We start from the raw sequence: 21498 nt of genomic DNA, 5'->3' as shown, positions 1-21498 counted from the left end.
ATGTGAAAATATATAGATGTAGAATAACATCACTGGATTTTTTTACGATAAAAAATAAATTGATAAATCAATTATTAATTATCAGCTTTGGAACCTTTATTTACTGAAAATAGATCCATTTAAACCATTTCAGTCATCTAATGGAATTAATATATCATGTTGAGTTATTCCTTTATTATCTTTTTCCTTGATAGAAGCCCAATGCGAACTAAGGATGCGTTTATATTCACTTTTCTTTGCGTCATATTTTTGAAAGAATTTGTTGATATTTTCTTAATGATATCTTTACATTGATTTTACTGTGATAATTAATAAGATTTTTTATACTTCTTAATGACTGATCTATTCTACATGATACATGGAAAATTATAAATTTATAATTAAATTGAGTAAATCTATATAATTTTTAATTAAACAATAATGGAAAAAACAAAGGATTAGCAAGCTGCATTAATATATAAAGTTTGAATCTATCTTAATGTTTAGTAATAGTCGTCATCGTCGTCATCATAATCGTCATCATTATAAATTAAACCAAAAGGAAATCCATTATAAGAATAAATTTCATCATAGTAGCCATAGTCATCATCATCATCATAGTAGCCATAGTCATCATCATCGTCATCATCGTCATCATCAGTATTATCATCTATACCATTTATTCGATTATACTCACGAATTAGTTGTTCTAAATCTCTATTTCCATTAATACGTGTATATTCGAGTGGATTAATATAATCTTTATCTCTAGCAACAGTACTGGCTCCGTTATTAATCAAAACTCGTGCTGTTTCAAAACTATTATTCATTGCTGCATAGTGTAGAGGAGTCCGATGATCATCATCAAAGGCATCAATTCTGGCTTTATGCAAAATAAGTATTTCTGCGATTTCCTTAAAGTCCTTTTCTGCTGCATAATGCAGAGGCGTTTTACCTTCTGATCCACATACGTCAACATCTGCACCATTTGAAATAAGAAGTTCTACAATTTCTTTATTATTATTTTTTATTGCATAAAGAAGGGCACACATACGATCCATATTTATTGCATTAGCATTTGCATTATGTGTAATTAGAAATTCTGCTATATCACTATAATTATTTTCTGTCGCAATTTGAAGACAAGTTTTATTTAGCCTGCTTTCATTGACATTTGCTCCTTTTGAAACAAGCAATTCTACTAATTCTTTGTTATTATTGAGCACAGCTTTACAAAGAATACTTTCGTTGTTTTTATCTCGAATATTAACATCTGCTTTCTTTTGAATCAACAATACTGCAACAGTATTAAAGTTATTCACTACAGCTGTGTAGAGAGGTGTTTCTCCATTATTATCTTTTGAATTGACATTTGCTTTATTGGAAATAAGATAATTTATCACTTCCTTACTGTTATTTAATACAGCTTTATGAAGAGCAGTCCTTCCGATTTGATTTGTTTCATTAACATCACAGCCATGTGAAATAAGAAATTCAACAACAGATTTACGATTGCTCCATGAGGAGATAGAAAGTGCTGTTCGACCAAATTCATCTGCAGATTTAATGGAGGCACCTTCTGAAAGAAAATATTCACAAAGTGATGGAATGCCTAAATATGTCGATTTAACAAAACATTTGTTAGTATCATGAGTAATTTCATAGTAAAATAAAAATGTTTCAAGGTTATGGAAATAAACACAAAGATCTAAATCAAGATGAAGATGATATTCGTTCACTAAGTAAATAACAAAATCAATGTTGTGTGATGCAATAGCATATTCCATGCATTCTTGTGTAGGACGAACAACATTCAAACATTCGGTAACAATGTGTTGATTTCCACGCAAAAATGAGAGTTGAAGACATTTTGATGTGATTTCTGTGTGAAAATTTGTTCGCAGGAAATTAAAACAATTAACGGACCCATGGTAGCAGCATAGTTCAAGCAATGAGTAACCATCAACACGAAATGGATAAAAATCATTGTAAAACTCTTGTTTGATTTTAAAATCTTTCCTTTCCGTATATATTTTTAATAACTCTACATTATCATTCATAATAATGTTATAAATTGTGTCGTCTTCGAGCCTTTTCTTATTTTGGTCGTTTATGATAAAATAGTCTAAGCATTCTGTATTTTTCGAATCAACTCCGATAACACATTCATTACATATAAAGTAATTAAAGAGGTTTTCGCCATATTCAACTTGTTTATGTCGAAATGTTTCAAATATCCTTTTGAAAATGACACGGTATGAGCTAATATAGCTGTTATTGTATTTTGCTGCGATTGCAATTATCCTTAATATTTGCATTGGTAAGAAATATTTTGTTGTGATCAGATTGTTTTTGATATCTTTGCATATTTTTTTGATTTCGCTTTCATTGGAAGTGTTGAGTTTGTATAATGCATTGAATGTATCAACATATGATTTATTTAACTCCAGAAGCTCATGATAACGAGAAGGAGAATTATTTTCCATGATTTATAAAAATTAATTCTCCATGAAGATATTCGTTAAATATCTACTACCATTATACTATGATGGGTACTAATTAAATAGATGATTTCTGGAAAATTCTAACAGAATACCCTATATTTCCAACTCTTGGAAAATTTTCATGACCCCCAGGGTCCTAAAATGGGTATTTTCCTCACACAGACACCGTGGTTTTTTGAGCCGGGAAATAAATAGCGCAGACAGTTTCTACATATAGAGACATGCTTATACTTAGAGTTTGACGGGAATCTAAAGTGATTCTTTTCTGCATCGCGAAATCTAATGCAATCTCAAAATAGTAGTAGTAAGAATCATAAATATTAGAATCTGACGATAATTTATTATAACTTTATATAGGAACAAGATTATAAATGATGATGAAAATAAAGATTAAATTTAAATCTGAAAATTTGAAAACATTAAGTGTATATGATAGCATTACAAAATTAAATTTTATGTGGAAGAGGAAATAGAGGAATTAGAAGTATTATGAGAAAATAATAAGATATAAAAACAAGATTCTATTAAATGAGTTAATTTATAGAAAGGAATAACAGTGTGAATGTAGTAAATGAATGTTTTCATGATGTATTATTGAAATCTTAAGTTTTGTTAAGAAGATAATAAGGGAATCAAATTTTGTATTAGGAAGTTTGACCGACAAGAGTGTATTGTGCACTTTTGTCGGTCTGCATGTGTCATTCCGGGAGACATTGTCACTGCATGTCTCCCAGAATGAGACAATCTTCCGCATTCATAACTTGAATGCTGAAGTTTGACCGACAAGAGTGCACAATACACTCTTGTCGATCTAAATGTATCTTACAAGCAAAGACACTTTCATACAATCTTTTCGAAGTTAAAAAAGAAATTTAATTATTTCTTTCTTTTGTTTATTAAATCGCCTTACTCACGTACTAATCTCTTTTAGAGACTCTATCGAGCTATCCCCACATATAAACCTGTGACAATAATACATATTTACTCTCTTCATATTCTGATCTCATGACACATTATCGCAAAAACTATAATTATACAACACATCTCATAAAGTCTCATTTTAGCCCTATCTAAGCGTTCAAAACCTATTTTACACACGTAATCTGATTCTTCTGGCTCCGCTGATTCGATTTCTGCTGTCAGATCGTGAAAATATGCATCACATAAAGAGATAAACACAACTCAAAATTATTGCTTTTTTTTTCAAATTGTCTATTCATCCATCTTTACATATTTATTATCTCCTCCGTTTCCCCTCACAAATTCTTTTAATTTTCTGAATAATACGTATAATAAAATGAATATCTCAAAAACTAAAACACAAAATTAATGTTGGAAAATGACTAGATATAATCTGAACTTTTGAATTCATACATTTTTGGAAAAAATTGAATTTTCAAAAAAAGAGCTTATTTAGGTATGAACCTGAAGAGAAATTTTAAGGAAAATATTAAGTTGTGCAATTTGCATTTATCTCTTTATGTGATGCATATTTTCACGATCTGACAGCAGAAATCGAATCAGCGGAGCCAGAAGAATCAGATTACGTGTGGAAAATAGGTTTTGAACGCTTAGATAGGGCTAAAATGAGACTTTATGAGATGTGTTGTATAATTATAGTTTTTGCGATAATGTGTCATGAGATCAGAATATGAAGAGAGTAAATATGTATTATTGTCACAGGTTTATATGTGGGGATAGCTCGATAGAGTCTCTAAAAGAGATTAGTACGTGAGTAAGGCGATTTAATAAACAAAAGAAAGAAATAATTAATTTTTTTTTTAACTTCGAAAAGATTGTATGAAAGTGTCTTTGATTGTAAGATACATTTAGATCGACAAGAGTGTATTGTGCACTCTTGTCGGTCAAACTTCCGCATTCAAGTTATGAATGCGGAAGATTGTCTCATTCTGGGAGACATGCAGTGACAATGTCTCCCGGAATGAGACATGCAGACCGACAAGAGTGCACAATACACTCTTGTCGGTCGAAGTTTTGCAATCGCGTTGTGATTGCAAAAGATTGTGCTATTCCTGCATATTTTCTACGAGCCTGCTTCATAAAATTGAATCCTTCTATCCAAATTAAATGCGATTTCGCTAATCTTTCATCTAAAATCACTAATCAGAAGCATATTGCAAGTTAACTTGAACCGGCATGTTCCTCCTATCCTGTCTTTCAGTTCTTTCTATCAGCCATGGTTCACAAGGAGGAGAGCTTTGCGCACAATCAGACATAAGATTGCGGCAGAGGAACCGGGAAGAGAGCAGCTTGAAGCGGTAAGATGTCCGAATGCTGTCTCCCAGGTGTATCTGTCAGGCAAAGTTCACAAGGAGGAGAGCTTTGCGCACAATCAAACAGAAGATTGCGGCAGAGGAACCGGGAAGAGAGCAGCTTGAAGCGGTAAGCTGTTTTCAAGTCTTTAGTTAACAAACTTTAACAAAAGACATCTAAAAAATTTGAAATAATTGCAAAATAATGCCGTCAGGTAATGCGCACCTAAGGGAGGTGTTTTGCGGGAGCTGGGGGTATCTTGGTGAGTACTCAGGAGGCCAAGAAGGGCACCCCAACCGACATTTTGCTGACGCATTGTGTAAGCAACCATTCTGATAACCGCTCAAACCGTCGGGACAAAATAATTTATGAAATTATAAGTCATCTTTCTAATACATATTTTTGGAAGGGCGTAAGATACGCCAACTTAAATATATTATTAAATATGAGAAAATCGCTCAACAAAAAAACAATTCTTTCAAAAAGTTTAAAATTTATCTTTCTAATACATATTTTTGGAAGGGCGTAAGATACGCCAACTTAAATATATTATTAAATATGAGAAAATCGCTCAACAAAAAAAATTCTTTCAAAAAGTTTGACATTGATCTTTCTAATACATATCCTATGGAAGGAGTTTACATTCCCAAAATAAAAACCAGTTCAAAATCTTATTACTCCTTGAATTAAAATCATTTAATTTCAAATCCATTCCAAATCCTTAAATCTGTATTAAAATAATTTTGCCAACAACCAACACAATACAAATTACATTTCCATATATCTTCTTGTCCATTTTAATTTTTTATCTCATTTTATTTAATTTTATTTAAAGCATATAGACATCGAGATCCTTTACACATAGTTATATAAAAGTCAAATACATAATAAATTCTTAATTCTAGAGATATCTCAAAATCTCAATTTTTTAATTTAAAATACCTTTCATTTTTCACAGTACTATCACAACAAACAAGCCATTTACTAATTAACACATATAAGAAAAATATCAAATTACAAAACAACTTTCAATATCATTCGCATCGAATTCTATTTTTTCATAATTATCAACTACATGTTATTATATAATATATGTCGGCGCATATTCCACTCTATACAAGTGTCAGACACACTCACACAAAGCTGTGAGATTCATACCTCTATCAGTAGGACTTCTCAAATCAAGAACACATATGTTTCACTATCGCACATCTGTGTAGGATCTAATTAACCCTTTGGACTGGTACTTCAAAATTTGATAATTTGATAATTTCATGTGATATCATCATTTGCCTTTAAAACAATTGTGCGTTAAACTAGACACGTTTCTCTATCATAATGCAAAATATCAAAGTTTGGGAGACTCCCAAAGTGTCTGAAACTGATCATAAGGGTGAAAAACCGTTTTCCAGAAGTTGGGAACGTAGGGTATTCACATTAAAATAAAAACAAGATAATATTGAGGATTGATTCGGGGAATGTTGCATTTGATCGAGTTCTGTCTGTTACTGCATGATTGGTATGAACTTTTAGGAAGACCATCATTGTCGATGACGGATTGGATGAATGTCTTATTTTTGCTTTCGATGTAGACACCACAAACAAGTTTATCACAGCCAAGGAAAGCGTTTTGATCAACTGTTTTGACACAAAGTGGAATGTTGATTGATATCAAGTTTGAACAACCTTCGAATGCACTCGTTGAGATTCGAGTAACGCTGTTGCTTGGAATAAGAACGGAAATCAAGTTGGTGCATCCGATGAATGCACCTTGATCGATCGTCGTGACCGTTCCTGGTAAGCTGAAGAATGTGATTGGAGATGCGGGTGGATATAGGTAAAGGATGGTCATTTCGACATTGAATAAGGCTCCGGTCATCACAGTGAATAATCTGCTTCGATCATTGGGACATGATATGTTCTGAAGATTATAACAGTTGCGGAATGCACTCAAACCGATGTTCTGAAGCTTTGAGTTTTCCAATATTTCGAAATATGTCAGCTCTGTGCAATCTTGGAATGCAGAGTTGCCAATAGATGCAGTATTAACGGGTAAAACAAGTTTTCTGAGTTTAGTGTTCTTGAATGAAAAGATTCCGATGGTTTGAATGCTATCTGGAAATGTAATAGTTTCGAGGTTGATACAATTGCTAAAACAGAATTGACTAATATTTGTCATTTTGGTGCACATAGATAAATCAACTTGTGTTAATCCACTCCCTGAAAAGCAATAATCTGATATGGTCTCAATACTTGATAAAAAAGTTAATGTACTTAAACTTGGTGTTGATTCAAATGCATTATCAAGCAAATATTTGACGTTTTCTGGTAACATGAATGTTGTCAATTTCGAACAACCAGAAAATGCAGATATCCCAATCTGTATTAATGGAGAAGTGCCAAAGTTTACTGTTTTAAGATTGATGCAATTTTGAAAAGAATAGCTTCCAAGAGCTAATAACTTGGAAAGTGAAATTTGCTCAAGTTTTTGGCAACCTTCAAAGGCATTAATATCAATTCTTGTTATAGTAGATGGTAAATTAACAAATACTAAATTCGTACAACCTTGGAAAGAAAAACTAGAAATCTTTTCAAGAACTGAATCTTGTTCGAATTCAATTCGACTCAAAAGACTTTTTTCTTTGAAGGCACCACCGGATATAGTTTTTATAGTTTTTATTATAAGAAATTCTTTGGCAATGTTCTGTCCAATATATTGAACAATCGTTGTGTTATCTTTATCAATAATTAAGTTTTGATTGTCAATGTAGTAATTAGAATTCGGACCAAATTCAATCTTTGTTGTGGACTCAAATGCATTGCCATATATCATTGTAATATTATCTGGAATAATAACTTTCTTTAAACTATTGCAAGCTTGGAAACAGTACTCATGTATAGTTCTTACAGAATCTGGGATTTCGAATGAAGTTAATCCGCAATTTCCAAAACAATAAGCGGATAAAGATGTAACATTCTTTGACATTTTAACAGATGTTAATTTGGAACAATACCTAAAGGCACTACCATCAATTGTAGTAACAGAATCAGGAATCACGGCATCTTCTAAAGCTTTGCATCCATAAAATGAGTATCCTCCAATTTCTATCAAAGAAGATGGGAAAATTATATGCGAAATTTTGCATTGAGCACAGCATGCTGGAATAAGATGTGTAACTGTATCAGGAACTGTAACTGTACCTGTGATGAGTTGTGGCAGCATTACAACAATAGTTTGGTTATAAGTCAATAAAAATTTGTTCACAACAATAAAATTTTTGTTGTTTTGACTGACAAAAATCTCTGTTAGTGGGACATTTTCAAAAGCGGAATTTTCTATAGTAGAAATTTTTGATGTTATAGTGAATTCACTAACTTGAGAATATCTTAAGAAATTCACAGGAAGAATTTCTAATTGTGAAATTGGATTTAATGTAAATGTTTGTAAATTCCTACAATTTAAAAAACAATATTTCCCAAATGTTGTAACAGTATCTGGAATGGAAACAGATGTGAGTGATGATGAATAATTAAAGGCCGAATTTGAAATTTCGATTAAATTTGGTGATAACTTAAGTGATACGACACTTCTACAATCTTGGAATGCAAATGATCCGATCTTGATAAGTTGTGTACATGAAGAAAGATCAATTGATGTGAGTTTAGAACAATTAAAAAAAGAGTAACTTTGGATTTCAACTAAATTAGGGTTATTTGCAAAGGTAAATGATTCTAATGTATCTCTGCAATTGATAAATGCATATGAATCTTGAGAGTCACCTTGAATGTACTTAGCATGAGATTCAATTTGGACAGAAGTTGCTTGGGCAACTGCTCTATAAAATGTGAGCTTATCTGATGAATATATATTTCCCTGTGAATCTTTGTAGTTGTTTGTCAAGCCAAACTCATATAATCAAACATTCTAAAAATTGAATGGGAAAAAATTGCATTATTCCTCGTGGAAACACCAAAACAAGATGGAAATAGGTCCTAAATTTATAAATGTAAACAATTGAATCACAATTTTTTTTTGAAAAAAAAAAAGACCAAAAACTTTGATGTTTGAGTTCAAGAAATCTTATATTTATAATGACATGGGATGGAAAACTCCTTGTAAGTAAAAATTTGGTAGAACTTATAGTCCACTCATGTTCACATTCTTATAGTATCATATAATTAATAGAAATGATAAGAGGAAATATTAGAATTTTCAAAAACCAATGAAAACTTTTATTAATTCATAACAATATACGGAAAAAGTGGGTCTTAAAATCATTTTGGGTCTTATTTTTAACCGCAAAATTCCCACAATTTTGAATACTTTGGCAAAAAACTTGCAAAAACATAGCGTCTATATACTATGTATATTAAGATTTTGCAAAGTGTCAAAAAATAAAAAATTTTAAAAAAATTTTAGGGAGTTCGAAAAAAGTAATGATTGTAAGAGATGGGAAGTATTTACGCTTGAAGTCGGAGCGGATATGAAAAGAATTTGTAGAGGCGCATATCTTGGTATGCAAAATTGAGATACTGTGTTGAAATCTACAAAATTCAAAATCTGACACAAGTCTCTCTGACCATATTAGACTCGTATTCTTTCTCTGTTGTATGAGATTTAATGAAAATGCTCGTTAATAGATACACATCTATTTAAAAATGATATCCGTTATTAAATCATATGCTCTGTGGACGCAGAAACTTGTGTTTTCGACTTTGTAAGTTGGTAATGAGCGATGCGAATGGGTCAGTTTGGTTAGTAAAGTCATCTAAGAAAAAATCGTTAATTGAACAATATGTAATAATTTTTGAAAATGAAGTAAACAGTATATTGAAATGTGCAGTATTAAGCTACTCTTTGACCTTGTAAGTTTTGATCAATTATGTAGCTGAAGGTATATTTGCAGGTAAGTAAGTTTGGGGAAAAATCTTATAGCTAAAAATAAAAATTGTATGAAATAATTATGTGGTTCATTTGCTAACGTGCTTTATTTTTGGGGTTGGAAAACCCAGGTTCGAATCCGAATAAATCTTATTTTTTCGTTTTTCATTATATCAATAAATTGTATTATACCCAAGAATTATTTTAATAAGAATCAATTTGGAATTTGAACCATGAATAATATATTTCGTATTTAAATACTCATATTTTTGTAAAATAATCTTTTCGGTTATATTACAATCAAATTACAAAACAGGTATAAGATTTTTTAATCCTAAATTCAAAATATATGAACTTTGATCTTTAAATTTTAAACAATTTTGAGAAAGAAATATTGTTAATCGCTTAATATTCTTATGTATATAAGTTGATTATGCAGCTGTGTGTCAAAATCCAATTTTTAATACCAATCTCATTTATTCTTCAAATTATTTTTATTATTATAATCATGAGATCTGGTATTATATGAATAATATCACATTTCAACATAAACGTGAATAAATTTCAAAATTGCAAAACAATCACCTCAATTTCTCTATTTATTCATATTAACTTATTTTCGATATACCCATTTAATTAGTTTCATGTATGTTAGCATGTGACAATAGATATTTGAAGCTTAAATGATGGATTGCCGAAGAAATTAACAAAAAATTCTTATATTTTTGATTTATGATCATACAAACATAATGACTTACAACAAATATCATTGTAATACATAATTACCATAGTTGGATCTCAAATTAAAAATATTATTATATTTGGATATTATTCTCAGTAATTTTCAATTTTGCTTTATATGAGATTCAAACAGACCATTAGATACATGTTATAGCCAATCAATATTTTCATAAGAATAAAAATTTTTTAGAATATTGTTTTATGTTTTTTATAATTGACAGTCTATTTGTATCTACCTATCTTAAAATACATTTTATGTTTGTAATCGCTCTTCCACCTATAACAATTTAGAACAATTCTGAATATTTAAATGTTTTGATATGGATAATTCAGTTATACCAAGATTGACTAAGTCTCTTGGTATGAATAGTGAATTTGAGAACATTCACTTGATTCATATTAATAAATTTGTGTCAAATTCAAATAATTGTTATTAGTAATCTTAATTTATTCAATATATATGACTAAAAACAGTTTACTTGTTTCTTACTAATAGCAATCTTCTATTTATTTTTCAAGTATAAAAAAAAGAAAAAAAGAAATGCGTGTCACTTAATTCGAACTCGGGACCCCAAAAATAAAGCCAATCCGGCGGTTTTAACCGTTAGACTACAGCTCAATTTCATACAAAGTAAATTTCACAGATATTTATGCGGCCCACTCTGTCAAAAAAATAAGACCAAAAGTGAGCTTAAGACCCAAATTTTCCGTATACTGTAAACCAATAACATTCTAAATTTTGACATTCACTGAGTAAATAGGTAAAATACAGAGTAGATTTTTAAGACAAACCATAACTATTCTGTAAATCCATTTTTGCGAAGAATTTCAACAATATTTTCTTGATTGTGATTTATTGCACATTGAATAGGAGTAATATTGTCTTTGTTTCGAGCATTTTTATCAATATTTGGCTGAGAACTAAGATATTCACATACTGCTATGCAATCACTTTTGGGAAATTCAATTGCATCATGAAGTGGTGTATAATTGTGATCATTTTTTTCATTAATATCAAAAAAGTTGAGAGCAAATTTAACACCTTCTAAATTTCCTTGTTGGCTAAAATAATGAAGAATAGTTCTATTAGAATTAGATCTACTTAATATATCTGCACCATAATTAAACAACTGCTTTACAAGATGCAAATTATTATGCCAGGCTGCTTCCAGAATTATATTTTTTATATCATTTCTAACGTCAGCATATTTTTCTTCTACTGCAAATTTGATTGTTGAAAGATCTCCTTCATACGATGCCTTTTCAAGAATTGAATAAATTTTATCAAAATTCTCATTGGTCTTACTCAAACCTATTAAATTTCTCATATTTTCGTCTGAAATATCAATTTGATGGAATTCTTCGATATTAGAAATTCTTACTTCTCTAGAATTTTTATCACTCATATATATTGTATTTGAAAGTTGAAGTCTATTATGAATTGGAGAAATTGTTGAACGATTAAGAAGTGCGCGTTCGAAAACTTCTATTGAGATAGATTCTAGACTATGTTGAACTGAAAATTTTTTGATGGATTTGATTGAGTTATTGTTGCAAAATTCAACTCTGACATGACTAAGAAGGCAAAAGAATGAACTATCTTCTTCACTCAATCTTATGATTGTATTAACTAGTGAATCTTCATTTGATATTTTAAGAGATTTTGATGTCAAAACATGTTCAAAAAAGTCATAACCATATCTTTTGATAGTTATGATTTTATATTCCTCTTGAAAATCATTCATTTTTGATGCAAAGAATGAAATGCATTCTTCAACCTTATTTATATCGTTTTGAATTGTTGCGCAGTCATATATATCATAAAAGTTTTCTTCGTTGATTTCTTTATATGTTGACTTAACAAACTCAGTAAATATGTTTGTCAAAAATTCGATACCAAATGCTTTGCCAACTTCGAATATATCTCGATTATGTACCTGATCATTCTCGAATCTGAGAATTCCTGTATTGAAAAATTCTGAAATGTTGTCGATTGTGCTATTGCATGATAGATGCAAATTTTTACTAACTGATTTAACTGAGTTATCGCGCAAAAATTCATCATGAATGTAAGTGGAAATCATAATTGAGATATGTTTCCATGTATTTATTTCCTCGTCGTTAATATATATTGAAAATGGTATTTTCTCATTAACATCATTACCTCTCTCAATCACTTGATATTTTCTTGTAATGATATTCATTATTTTATTTAATTTTTTTTTCAAAATGGTAAATTTATTTTCATTTCACTTCACTATATCATTTTTACCGCGCAAATTCATAATTTGCTTGTTGAGAGTCTTTTTGGAAAGATTACCAGCTTATGTACCCATGTCATATGATTATTTTTGAAACAATTTCTGAATTATAAGTGGAAAAAAAATATTTACTAAACTGTGAGACAAAATATATCACTATTGAAAATGAAACATACATTTTTTTCCGCAATATAGAGAATTATACTATTAAGGCATTCTTTGTCCATCATTAGTCTCTCAAAATTTGAGAGAATTGAAAGGTTTTCATGCGAAGAATGTGATTTCAAGTTTAAAATGAAAAGTAAGAAAAAAAAATCATTTTAATCACAAAAAGATTTAATTTAGAAAGAAATATCTAATTTGATAGTATTTGGTTCTTTTCCAGCTTCCAAAATAATAACATTAGAAATCTTCTTTGTAGCTAAGAAATCAGGAATAGTTTGTTCTTTATCTCCAATTCTTTGATATGAAACTTTTCCATCTTTGTAAGATAATTCTACATAAAGATATTCACCATTCTTGTAGTTATAAGAAATTCCATCATCCAGATACAATCTTCCTTTCGCTGTTCCTTCTTCATTCAATGCAATGACAAGATCAATATCTGATGATCTCAATGTTTCGTGTGTATTCTTTGTAACTGTACTGAATAGTGGTAATATCTTTCCTTCTCTCAAATAAACTGGATATTTAGAAATCTCATCTGATTTAACTTTTTCATTTCCTTTTATTCCATACATTGGTAATGGGAAGAACTTAGTATTATACATCTCTATGTAATTCAATTTCTCTGTTTCTTTTTCTTCATCATCTTCATCAACAATTGGTTTAACTAAAACTAAATCACCAATCATGAAATCTTCGCCATTTTCATGTGAATCATCATTATCTGGGAACTCCGCAAACAATGGTCTTGTAATTGGTGATCCTGTTTGTGATGATTCGTATGCAAATGTATATATTGTTGGTAATAGTTTGTATCTATTAATAATTGCATTTCTCAATGCATTTAATGTTTCTCCTTCGTAATTCGATGGTTCTCTTCTTTGTGATTTATGATGACAGTGTTCTCTAAAGAAAGGATAACAGAGAGATCCCAACTGCATCCACCTTGTCAACAACAATTCATCGGGTGATCGTAAGAAACCACCAACATCAGAGCCTGTCAAAGGAATTCCACAAATTCCAGATGTAATGGCCATGTGAACTGATGTATGTAAGTGGTCCCATGTCGCTGTGTTGTCTCCTGACCATGTGAAAGCGTATCTCTGTGATCCTGAGAAGAAACTACGGGAAAGAACAAAGGGGCGGATGTTTTGGTCGTTGTTTCTATGTAATAAACCATCAAATGTTGAAAATGAATTTAGATGGCCATAGATGTTATGGACTTCTCGGTTTTCGACACCGCCAAAGTGGATGTTGTCCTTAGGGAATGTCGATTCGTAGTTCTTGAAGATGGATGGCTCGTTCATGTCGTTCCAATAAAATACATTTTGTCCGGTAACGTCCATTCCGTAATTGAACTGCTTGGCCCAGTAATCTCTGACCGCTGTATTAAGGAAATCAGGGAAAGAACATTGTCCTGGCCAACTATCGCCGATAAAAGTCATTCCTTTTGATGTTTGGACCAAAAGCTTCCTGGAACGGGTTTCTTTGTACTGCCTGTTATCTACTGATGTTGGAAAATGAGGATCGCAGACTCGAACAAGGTTTCTGTGCTGTTTATCTAATAATTCAATGAGATCTTCAAGAGGTTGGAAGGATTCGCTAACTGTAAATGGTGTTTTGCCTTCTAAATGGTCGATATCAAGCCAGAAAACATCAAATGGAATGTTCGCATCATCTAATTCTTTAATAACTTGTTTTACAGTGACCAAGTTCTTGTAATCCCATCTGCTTTGATGGTAACCTAATGAAAATAGCGGTGGATGCTGCGGACGGCCTGTTAATAATGTATATGAATTTAATATTTCGTAAAATGAGCCTTGGATGATGACAAAGTCAAGGAAACCGCCTTCACTGATGAAGAAAGCTTTGTTTTCGTCGAATTTAACAAATGTATCGGATGGATTCATCCAAAAAACGCCAACATTGTATCCAGAAGCATGGGCAAGCAAAAATGGAACTGATCCGTAAAGATTTGTGTATGAATCTTTATCGTATTCATAACCATCTGTGTTGTATAAGCGAATTGGCTCTTGTTGGTTTTCTATATTTAATGGAGCTGATCTTTCGCCAAGACCACTGAAATGAACGCCTTCCTTCTCGAATTTGAAGTCACATGCTACGGCTGTTGGACCGTTTGGAATCAAATCTGTAAAAGATTCCCATTTATCTGGTTCTTCAACTTCCATATGATGTTGGAAGAGTAAGGATTGTTCGCCATTAATGGTAATGATTCGTTCTCCATTGTTTTCGATGTAGATATTAAACGGTTCAAATTCTACGGTTAAAGCCATAGAATCGCGCTTAAGAATGATTTTATCTCCAATTTCTGACTTTAATACTTCTAAGTTTTTGATTGTATCTTGATCAATTACAAGAGATTCGTTTGATAAATCGTATCTAAAGAAATTATCTGCAGGAATTGGATTAGCTCTAAATCTAAAGCCAACATTTGCTATGTAGCTGATTTGGAAAGATATTTTGCTTTTCTTTTCTTCATTCTGCATTGTAAAATAAACAGAATCGTTTGCGATGATTGTAGACTTGTCAATGGCCCACGTTTGGGACTTTCCGATATTCTCCGCACAAAAATCTAAATCTTCGCATGTTCTAATTGCTGAATATGAAATACGAAGTAATATTCCAAACATAAAAAGTGAAATTTAGAAAAATAAATTAATTTTAATCAAACCAGGCATAATATCTTGTACAATTTGTGGATGAACTGTGAATTTCGGAAGAAATTTCAGGAGTATGATCAATTGAAATCTTTTATCATGAAATTATTTCTACAAAAGAAATCTTCAAAATAAATTATTAATTAATTTGGGTTTTATGAAAATACATTTGGCTAAAAATGCATAGAATTCCATTATTAATACTGTAGCACATATATGTGTCATATATACTATTTCTTCTTCCATGTAATAAACAGAAATTCATCAAAAGTGACAGCTCTCAATTTTTTGACATTTGTAAATTCTAAATTGAATGAGAAAAATGAAATAATACTAAGCATAATACAATATTCGAGATTTAATTATAATTAGGAAAAAGTTAGTTTTGAGAGTACTTTTCATAGGCATATAGAATGAAATCTTCTGAAAAATAATATCACATAAACTCATATTATTTTCTAATATATAACTATTTTATATAAAAATCAAATTCAATGATCTTAAAAGCGAAGGATAAACCTCAAAATTTACGAATATAATGAGTGGGAATATAATGCTTATCTATCATAAAACCATATGAAATATCAATTTTTGCTTTACGCCTAATTTTTGACGACAATTAGCAAAAAATGTTAAATGTTAACACTCAGTCCATTTGAATATGAAAAATAAAATTGACTTTGATTAAATGTTTTTATTTATCATGCAATTCTTCTTGCGACCAAAGATTTGAATAAAAGTTCAAAAAATAAGATAGCTTAAAAAATAATATACGGTAGTGTTTACTAATAGATGAATAGTATATAAATTCTATTAAAATGGATTTGATCCAAAAAAATATATAAAATTTGATCATAAATAAAATCGTTTTAAATTACTTCTTCATTTAAATTATAACAATTATTTTTGATTTTTATTTATCATCCACATTCAAATTTGAATCTTATCACAAAAGAAGGACCACTTTTATGACTACTGCCAAATATATAAGCAGAGAATGGCTATTTGAAGCTAAAAGAAGAATAGAAGAAGGTGAATCTTACAAAAGTGTGGGAAAGGAAGTTGAATTGGAAAATGGTAAAATTAAATTGAATGTTGCCGAAAATACAATAAGAAGAGCATTTCAACTTCAAGAAATCGAATTACCAAAAGTTAGTCGCGGCAGAAAACCAAATCCACCAACATTTGAGCAAAAACAATTAATTAATTCTTGTGTTTCACAATATAAAGGAGGAATTTCAAAAACTTATTTATTGATTAAAAGGTTTCAAAATATTGCTCAAAATCCCGATTGTGAGAAAGAAAAAGAAGAAATTGCAAAAGAATTTGAAAATATAGAAGATTTGACAAAAGATCAAATTTTTGACAATTTACAAAAAATAAAGCATCATCAAGTGGAAAAATTTATGATGGAATCAGGTTTATCTTCAAAAAGAGATTACAAACCAGCAGATCCACCTACCAAATATCGTGCCATATCAAAGAATTTGATATGGCACTGCGATATTCATTACCTTCACGGTAATGTTTCTTTTCCATTTTTTGCCATATTGGATGATATGACACGTAAAGTTCTCAAAACTAAATTATTGAAAAACAAGTCTTCCAACTCAACAGCGAAGGTTTTAAGAAAACTTTTAGAGGAGTTTATTCCTTACTGCATCTGGACCGATAACGGCGGTGAAAACCGCGGTGAATTCGGCCAGGTTATGCAGGAAAACGGAATAGTTTGGAAGCACAACTTGCCGTATATGCCAAGACAGAACGGCAAGGTGGAGCGCCTGTGGCCAAGCTTAGAAAAGTTTTTGCCAGACGAGTTGGATGATATTCAACAAATCAAGGACTCAGTTCAGCAGTTCATTGAAAAATACAACAATACACCACATTTATCTCTCGATATTAATCCAAAAACGAATAGTAATTACACTCCTAACGAATTATTCGAAGTTTCAGAATTTTGGTACGAGCCAGAAATGCAAAAATGGGAGTAATATATCAAAGACGAATGGGTCTTAGCAAAATTTGAATAATTACATCATTTTAAATGACTACTAAACAATTTTATTTATGATCAAATTTTATATATTTTTTTGGATCAAATCCATTTTAATAGAATTTATATACTATTCATCTATTAGTAAACACTACCGTATATTATTTTTTAAGCTATCTTATTTTTTGAACTTTTATTCAAATCTTTGGTCGCAAGAAGAATTGCATGATAAATAAAAACATTTAATCAAAGTCAATTTTATTTTTCATATTCAAATGGACTGAGTGTTAACATTTAACATTTTTTGCTAATTGTCGTCAAAAATTAGGCGTAAAGCAAAAATTGATATTTCATATGGTTTTATGATAGATAAGCATTATATTCCCACTCATTATATTCGTAAATTTTGAGGTTTATCCTTCGCTTTTAAGATCATTGAATTTGATTTTTATATAAAATAGTTATATATTAGAAAATAATATGAGTTTATGTGATATTATTTTTCAGAAGATTTTGTGTTCTTCTTCAAAATTTTATTTTTTATTAAAAAGAATCTTTACAAAATATACATTTACTTTAATTAATATTTAAAAACGTGCTCTATCAAAAGTTCCAAAAATTCAATATTTTAGCTTTTCTGAGGTGTCACTTTTGATGAATTTCTGTTTAGAACAATTATTTATATACAAATTGATTAAGATGACCTAGCCTAATTACCGTTGTATTTCGACGTTATCGAATTTTATGCCTTTGAGAGAACTTCACAAATTTTCTTGACAAAATTTATCTCAATTGTTGGAATGGCAAGAAATGCCACACTATAAAAATAGGTACTAATACAATTATCCGGACAAAACTGAATCTCACCTCTCAAAATTTCAATATTTCATTTTTATAATGAGAAAGAAACGCACAGAGAGATATTATCTTTTTACAGATGAAAAAACTAAAAAAATGTTTTTCCATAATGCTGTTACTAACGTTGTTACGTGGTTTCCTCCTGTGGATTCTGTAATAATTGATCCACAAACCTTAAAAACCGTTACAATTGATTTAAATGCTCTCCAAGAGGCATATAATGCATGCAAGCAACCAACACACCATGATGTAGGAAAAAAGAGAGAGAGGTACTTGGCAAGAAAAGCTTCGTTACCAATTTACAATAATCCGGTCCCACCAAAGAATTTCCACGATAGAAAATTGACTCTCGTTAAACTTTCAACGTCTTCTTTAGATAAAAATCAACTCATTTTACAAGAAATTCCGATATATCTCCCAACATCCATTTTTCAAGATTCCACGCCGATTGATATCAGGAGTTTTGCTGCTGAAAAATTCAATACTCGCTATCGTGGTAGTTTCTTTAATAAAAAAGAGATTCCACCAGATGAGCTTTTACTTTTCGATACGGACTCATCGGTTCTTCCTATTTTGAAATCGACACCAAGTTCACTACAAAAGCAATGTGTCGAAGTCTTTAATTTCATAATAAATTATTGCAAACAGTCTGCAAAAGCTCAGCCAAACGTTCTAGTAGAGCTTTTATTCAAGGAGCGTTCGATTATTAACGAAGCGTATATCCTACTGTTCAAGTTTATCCGAAATAATCCAGTCAATGAAAATATCACGAAAGTTTGGGACTTGATCCTAGTAGTTTGCACTTTCTTCCCTGCCTCACCAGAAATACAACCTCTCGTCAAGTACTACCTTTCTACAGAAGCACTTGGAACAAAAGCAAATATTAATACAACGGCCAAGATCGCATACTTTAGGTTTTGTGCACGATGTGCAAGCAGAGAAGCATTCCATGTGCAGTCTGCACAATGGATCAACTTCATTCCAATGCATGTTTATCAAGATACATTTATTTGTGGTGCTCCTCTTCTTGAATTGATTTTTTCACAGAGAAGATCAGCTCCGAAATGCACCATTCCTCTCTTTTTGCACAGATTCGTTAACATTCTATTGTCCAAAGGAATAGAAAGCACAGAAGGCAACTTCAGAGCAACAGGAGACAAAGCACAAGTTGACGCATTAGTTGAAGACATAAACAACGGTAAAGAAACATATAAAAACGCAAAAATCGATGACATGGCAGGTCTTTTCAAGAGATGGTTTGCTGATCTACCAGAGCCTTTCATTCCGATGTCGATGTTCGAGAAATTGGTTAAAGCACAAAAAGAAAACAAAATTATTGAATTCATAAATAAATTACCAAGAGTTAATCACGATACGTTGGGCTATTTGGTCGGATTCCTCCAACAAATTGTTAAATCAGCAGATGTCACTAAGATGGGTGTTGTCCAGTGTTCAATGCTCTTCGGACCAAATGTTGCAAGAATTATAACTGATGACCAAACAATTGCAAAGGATTCGGCTAATGTAGGAAAGGATGTATTAACATATCTGATCAAAAATTGGGATACAAAGTTCATTTACCCACTTCCTGTTGAATATATTACATAAAGATATAAAATTAATAAAGCAATTATCGAAATTAAGATGATATATGATATGTCCTTGCAATGTTTATTAAATAAATGTGGAAAATTTATGATAAAATTTTGGTATTTTTTTGCAAAAATTTTGAAAAGAATTTTTACTCATTGTAAACTTCGACATTAGTAACATTTGGAACTCTCTCGCCATGGAGGAAGTGAACGGCTGCTTCAGCAGCTTCAATTGACATTTCATTGAAGCATTGTGCTGTACCTGATCCGATATGTGGGAAGATAGCAAGGTTCTTGTTCTTAAGGATGCGGTGGTTGTGTGGTAATGGCTCTGGATCGATGACATCGAGTGCAGCACCCCAAATTTGCTTTTGTTCCAAAGCATCGGCAAGAGCTTCTGTATCGATGACTGGGCCACGGCCAATGTTAGCAAGAATTGCTGTCTTCTTCATCATTGCAATTTCTTTGCGTCCGATTAATTTTCTTGTTTTTTCAGTTAATGGGCAAGCGACGACGACAACATCGGATTCCTTGAGTAATTGCTCAAGTGGTGTATACTGTGGGCCGGTATCGTTGAAGAGAACCTTCATATTGAAGCCTTCTCCACGTTTTGCGACAGCTCTTCCGATATGTCCTGCACCAATGACGCCAAGTGTCTTATGGTGGACATTAATACCCCATAAGCATTGTGGTGATGTCTTTTCCCAGTCGCCATTCTTTACAAATTGATCAGCCTCAACAACTCTACGAGCGCAAGCCATAATAAGTGACCAAATTGTATCTGCACATGTATCAGCAAGTGATTTATGTGTGTTGGCAACAATGATTTTTCTCTTTGTTGCGTAATTGATGTCGATATTATCGTAACCAGCAGCGCAAACTGTAATAAGCTTAAGCTTTGGGTTATCAAGAATCTCTTTGTTAATGACATCACGTCTATCAGCATAGATGATGTCTGCCTTCTTTGCCTTTTCAATAAATTCTTCTCTTGGAATACCATTAGGCTTGGATGGAAGAATAATATCAGTAAAATGCTTTTTGAGAAGTTCCATGCCTCCTGGCTTAACATCACGAGTGCAGAAAACTGTCATGAAGCGAGAAATCGGTGCTGAAAGCATCTTGTAATAAAAATGTGTTGTCAATTATTTTCAAAATATTTTCAAATTTGATCGTTCTCGATGATGGGGATTCAAATTCTATTAAGATTACACTTCGTGGAAAATGTCGATTATTGATGATATTCCTATCATTTTTTACAATTTCATATCAAAATCTTGACAAAATGAAACTTTTCTTTTACGAATACATTGCATATAACATGAACATGCTATCTTGGATGGTTAAACAGTATGGAAATATTTGAATAGTTATTCAAATTTGGTGTAAAACTGATCTTTTCTCCCATTCAAAATATGAAATTGCATTGAAGGGGTATCGCATTAAGTATTAAATCTAGCACATATACTTTGATGATATTTTAGAGCTTCCTTGCTTCAATTTGTTTAGAAAAACCTCAAATAACTCAAATCTCGGTTCATGAATGTGAGAATTGCCTATTGAGTAGAAACATT

General features: G+C 31.2%; 7 protein-coding genes across 7 annotated transcripts, besides 3 other annotated features; 2 read left to right on the top strand and 5 right to left on the bottom strand.

The window, feature by feature from the left end:
- Positions 1-316: 316 nt before the first annotated feature.
- Positions 317-2465, bottom strand: TVAGG3_0954460 (spectrin binding; the record flags this gene model as incomplete). The annotated part of the gene is made up of 1 exon (XM_001308547.2): positions 483-2465. The coding sequence occupies one exon, from the start codon at positions 2463-2465 to the stop codon at positions 483-485; it is 1983 nt and encodes a 660-aa protein (XP_001308548.1).
- Positions 2466-5723: 3258 nt separating this feature from the next.
- TVAGG3_0954450 (antigen BSP-related family) lies at positions 5724-8667 on the bottom strand (the record flags this gene model as incomplete). Its single annotated transcript, XM_001308548.1, has 1 exon — positions 6190-7980. The coding sequence occupies one exon, from the start codon at positions 7978-7980 to the stop codon at positions 6190-6192; it is 1791 nt and encodes a 596-aa protein (XP_001308549.1).
- A 2510-nt stretch (positions 8668-11177) lies between these two features.
- Positions 11178-12584, bottom strand: TVAGG3_0954440 (spectrin binding; the record flags this gene model as incomplete). Its single annotated transcript, XM_001308549.1, has 1 exon — positions 11178-12584. The coding sequence occupies one exon, from the start codon at positions 12582-12584 to the stop codon at positions 11178-11180; it is 1407 nt and encodes a 468-aa protein (XP_001308550.1).
- A 141-nt stretch (positions 12585-12725) lies between these two features.
- Positions 12726-15457, bottom strand: TVAGG3_0954430 (glycosyl hydrolase; the record flags this gene model as incomplete). Its single annotated transcript, XM_001308550.1, has 1 exon — positions 12983-15457. The coding sequence occupies one exon, from the start codon at positions 15455-15457 to the stop codon at positions 12983-12985; it is 2475 nt and encodes an 824-aa protein (XP_001308551.1).
- A 274-nt stretch (positions 15458-15731) lies between these two features.
- Positions 15732-15768: a mobile genetic element.
- Positions 15769-16452: 684 nt separating this feature from the next.
- Positions 16453-17475, top strand: TVAGG3_0954410 (K02A2.6-like family; the record flags this gene model as incomplete). The annotated part of the gene is made up of 1 exon (XM_051253312.1): positions 16453-17475. The coding sequence occupies one exon, from the start codon at positions 16453-16455 to the stop codon at positions 17473-17475; it is 1023 nt and encodes a 340-aa protein (XP_051078886.1).
- Positions 16453-17511: a mobile genetic element.
- A 602-nt stretch (positions 17512-18113) lies between these two features.
- Positions 18114-18151: a mobile genetic element.
- Positions 18152-18374: 223 nt separating this feature from the next.
- Positions 18375-19943, top strand: TVAGG3_0954380 (GTPase activator, FI04035P family; the record flags this gene model as incomplete). Its single annotated transcript, XM_001308551.1, has 1 exon — positions 18375-19943. One exon carries the CDS (start codon positions 18375-18377, stop codon positions 19941-19943), a length of 1569 nt encoding a protein of 522 aa, XP_001308552.1.
- Positions 19944-20008: 65 nt separating this feature from the next.
- Positions 20009-21069, bottom strand: TVAGG3_0954370 (hydroxypyruvate reductase protein; the record flags this gene model as incomplete). Its single annotated transcript, XM_001308552.2, has 1 exon — positions 20077-21045. The coding sequence occupies one exon, from the start codon at positions 21043-21045 to the stop codon at positions 20077-20079; it is 969 nt and encodes a 322-aa protein (XP_001308553.1).
- Between the last annotated feature and the right edge of the window lie 429 nt (positions 21070-21498).

This window comes from Trichomonas vaginalis, chromosome I (assembly GCF_026262505.1).
Source record: "Trichomonas vaginalis G3 chromosome I, whole genome shotgun sequence".
Taxonomy (NCBI): Eukaryota; Parabasalia; order Trichomonadida; family Trichomonadidae; genus Trichomonas; species Trichomonas vaginalis.
The sequence above is the reverse complement of the archived record's forward strand: the minus strand, read 5'-3'. Positions and strand labels throughout refer to the sequence as shown.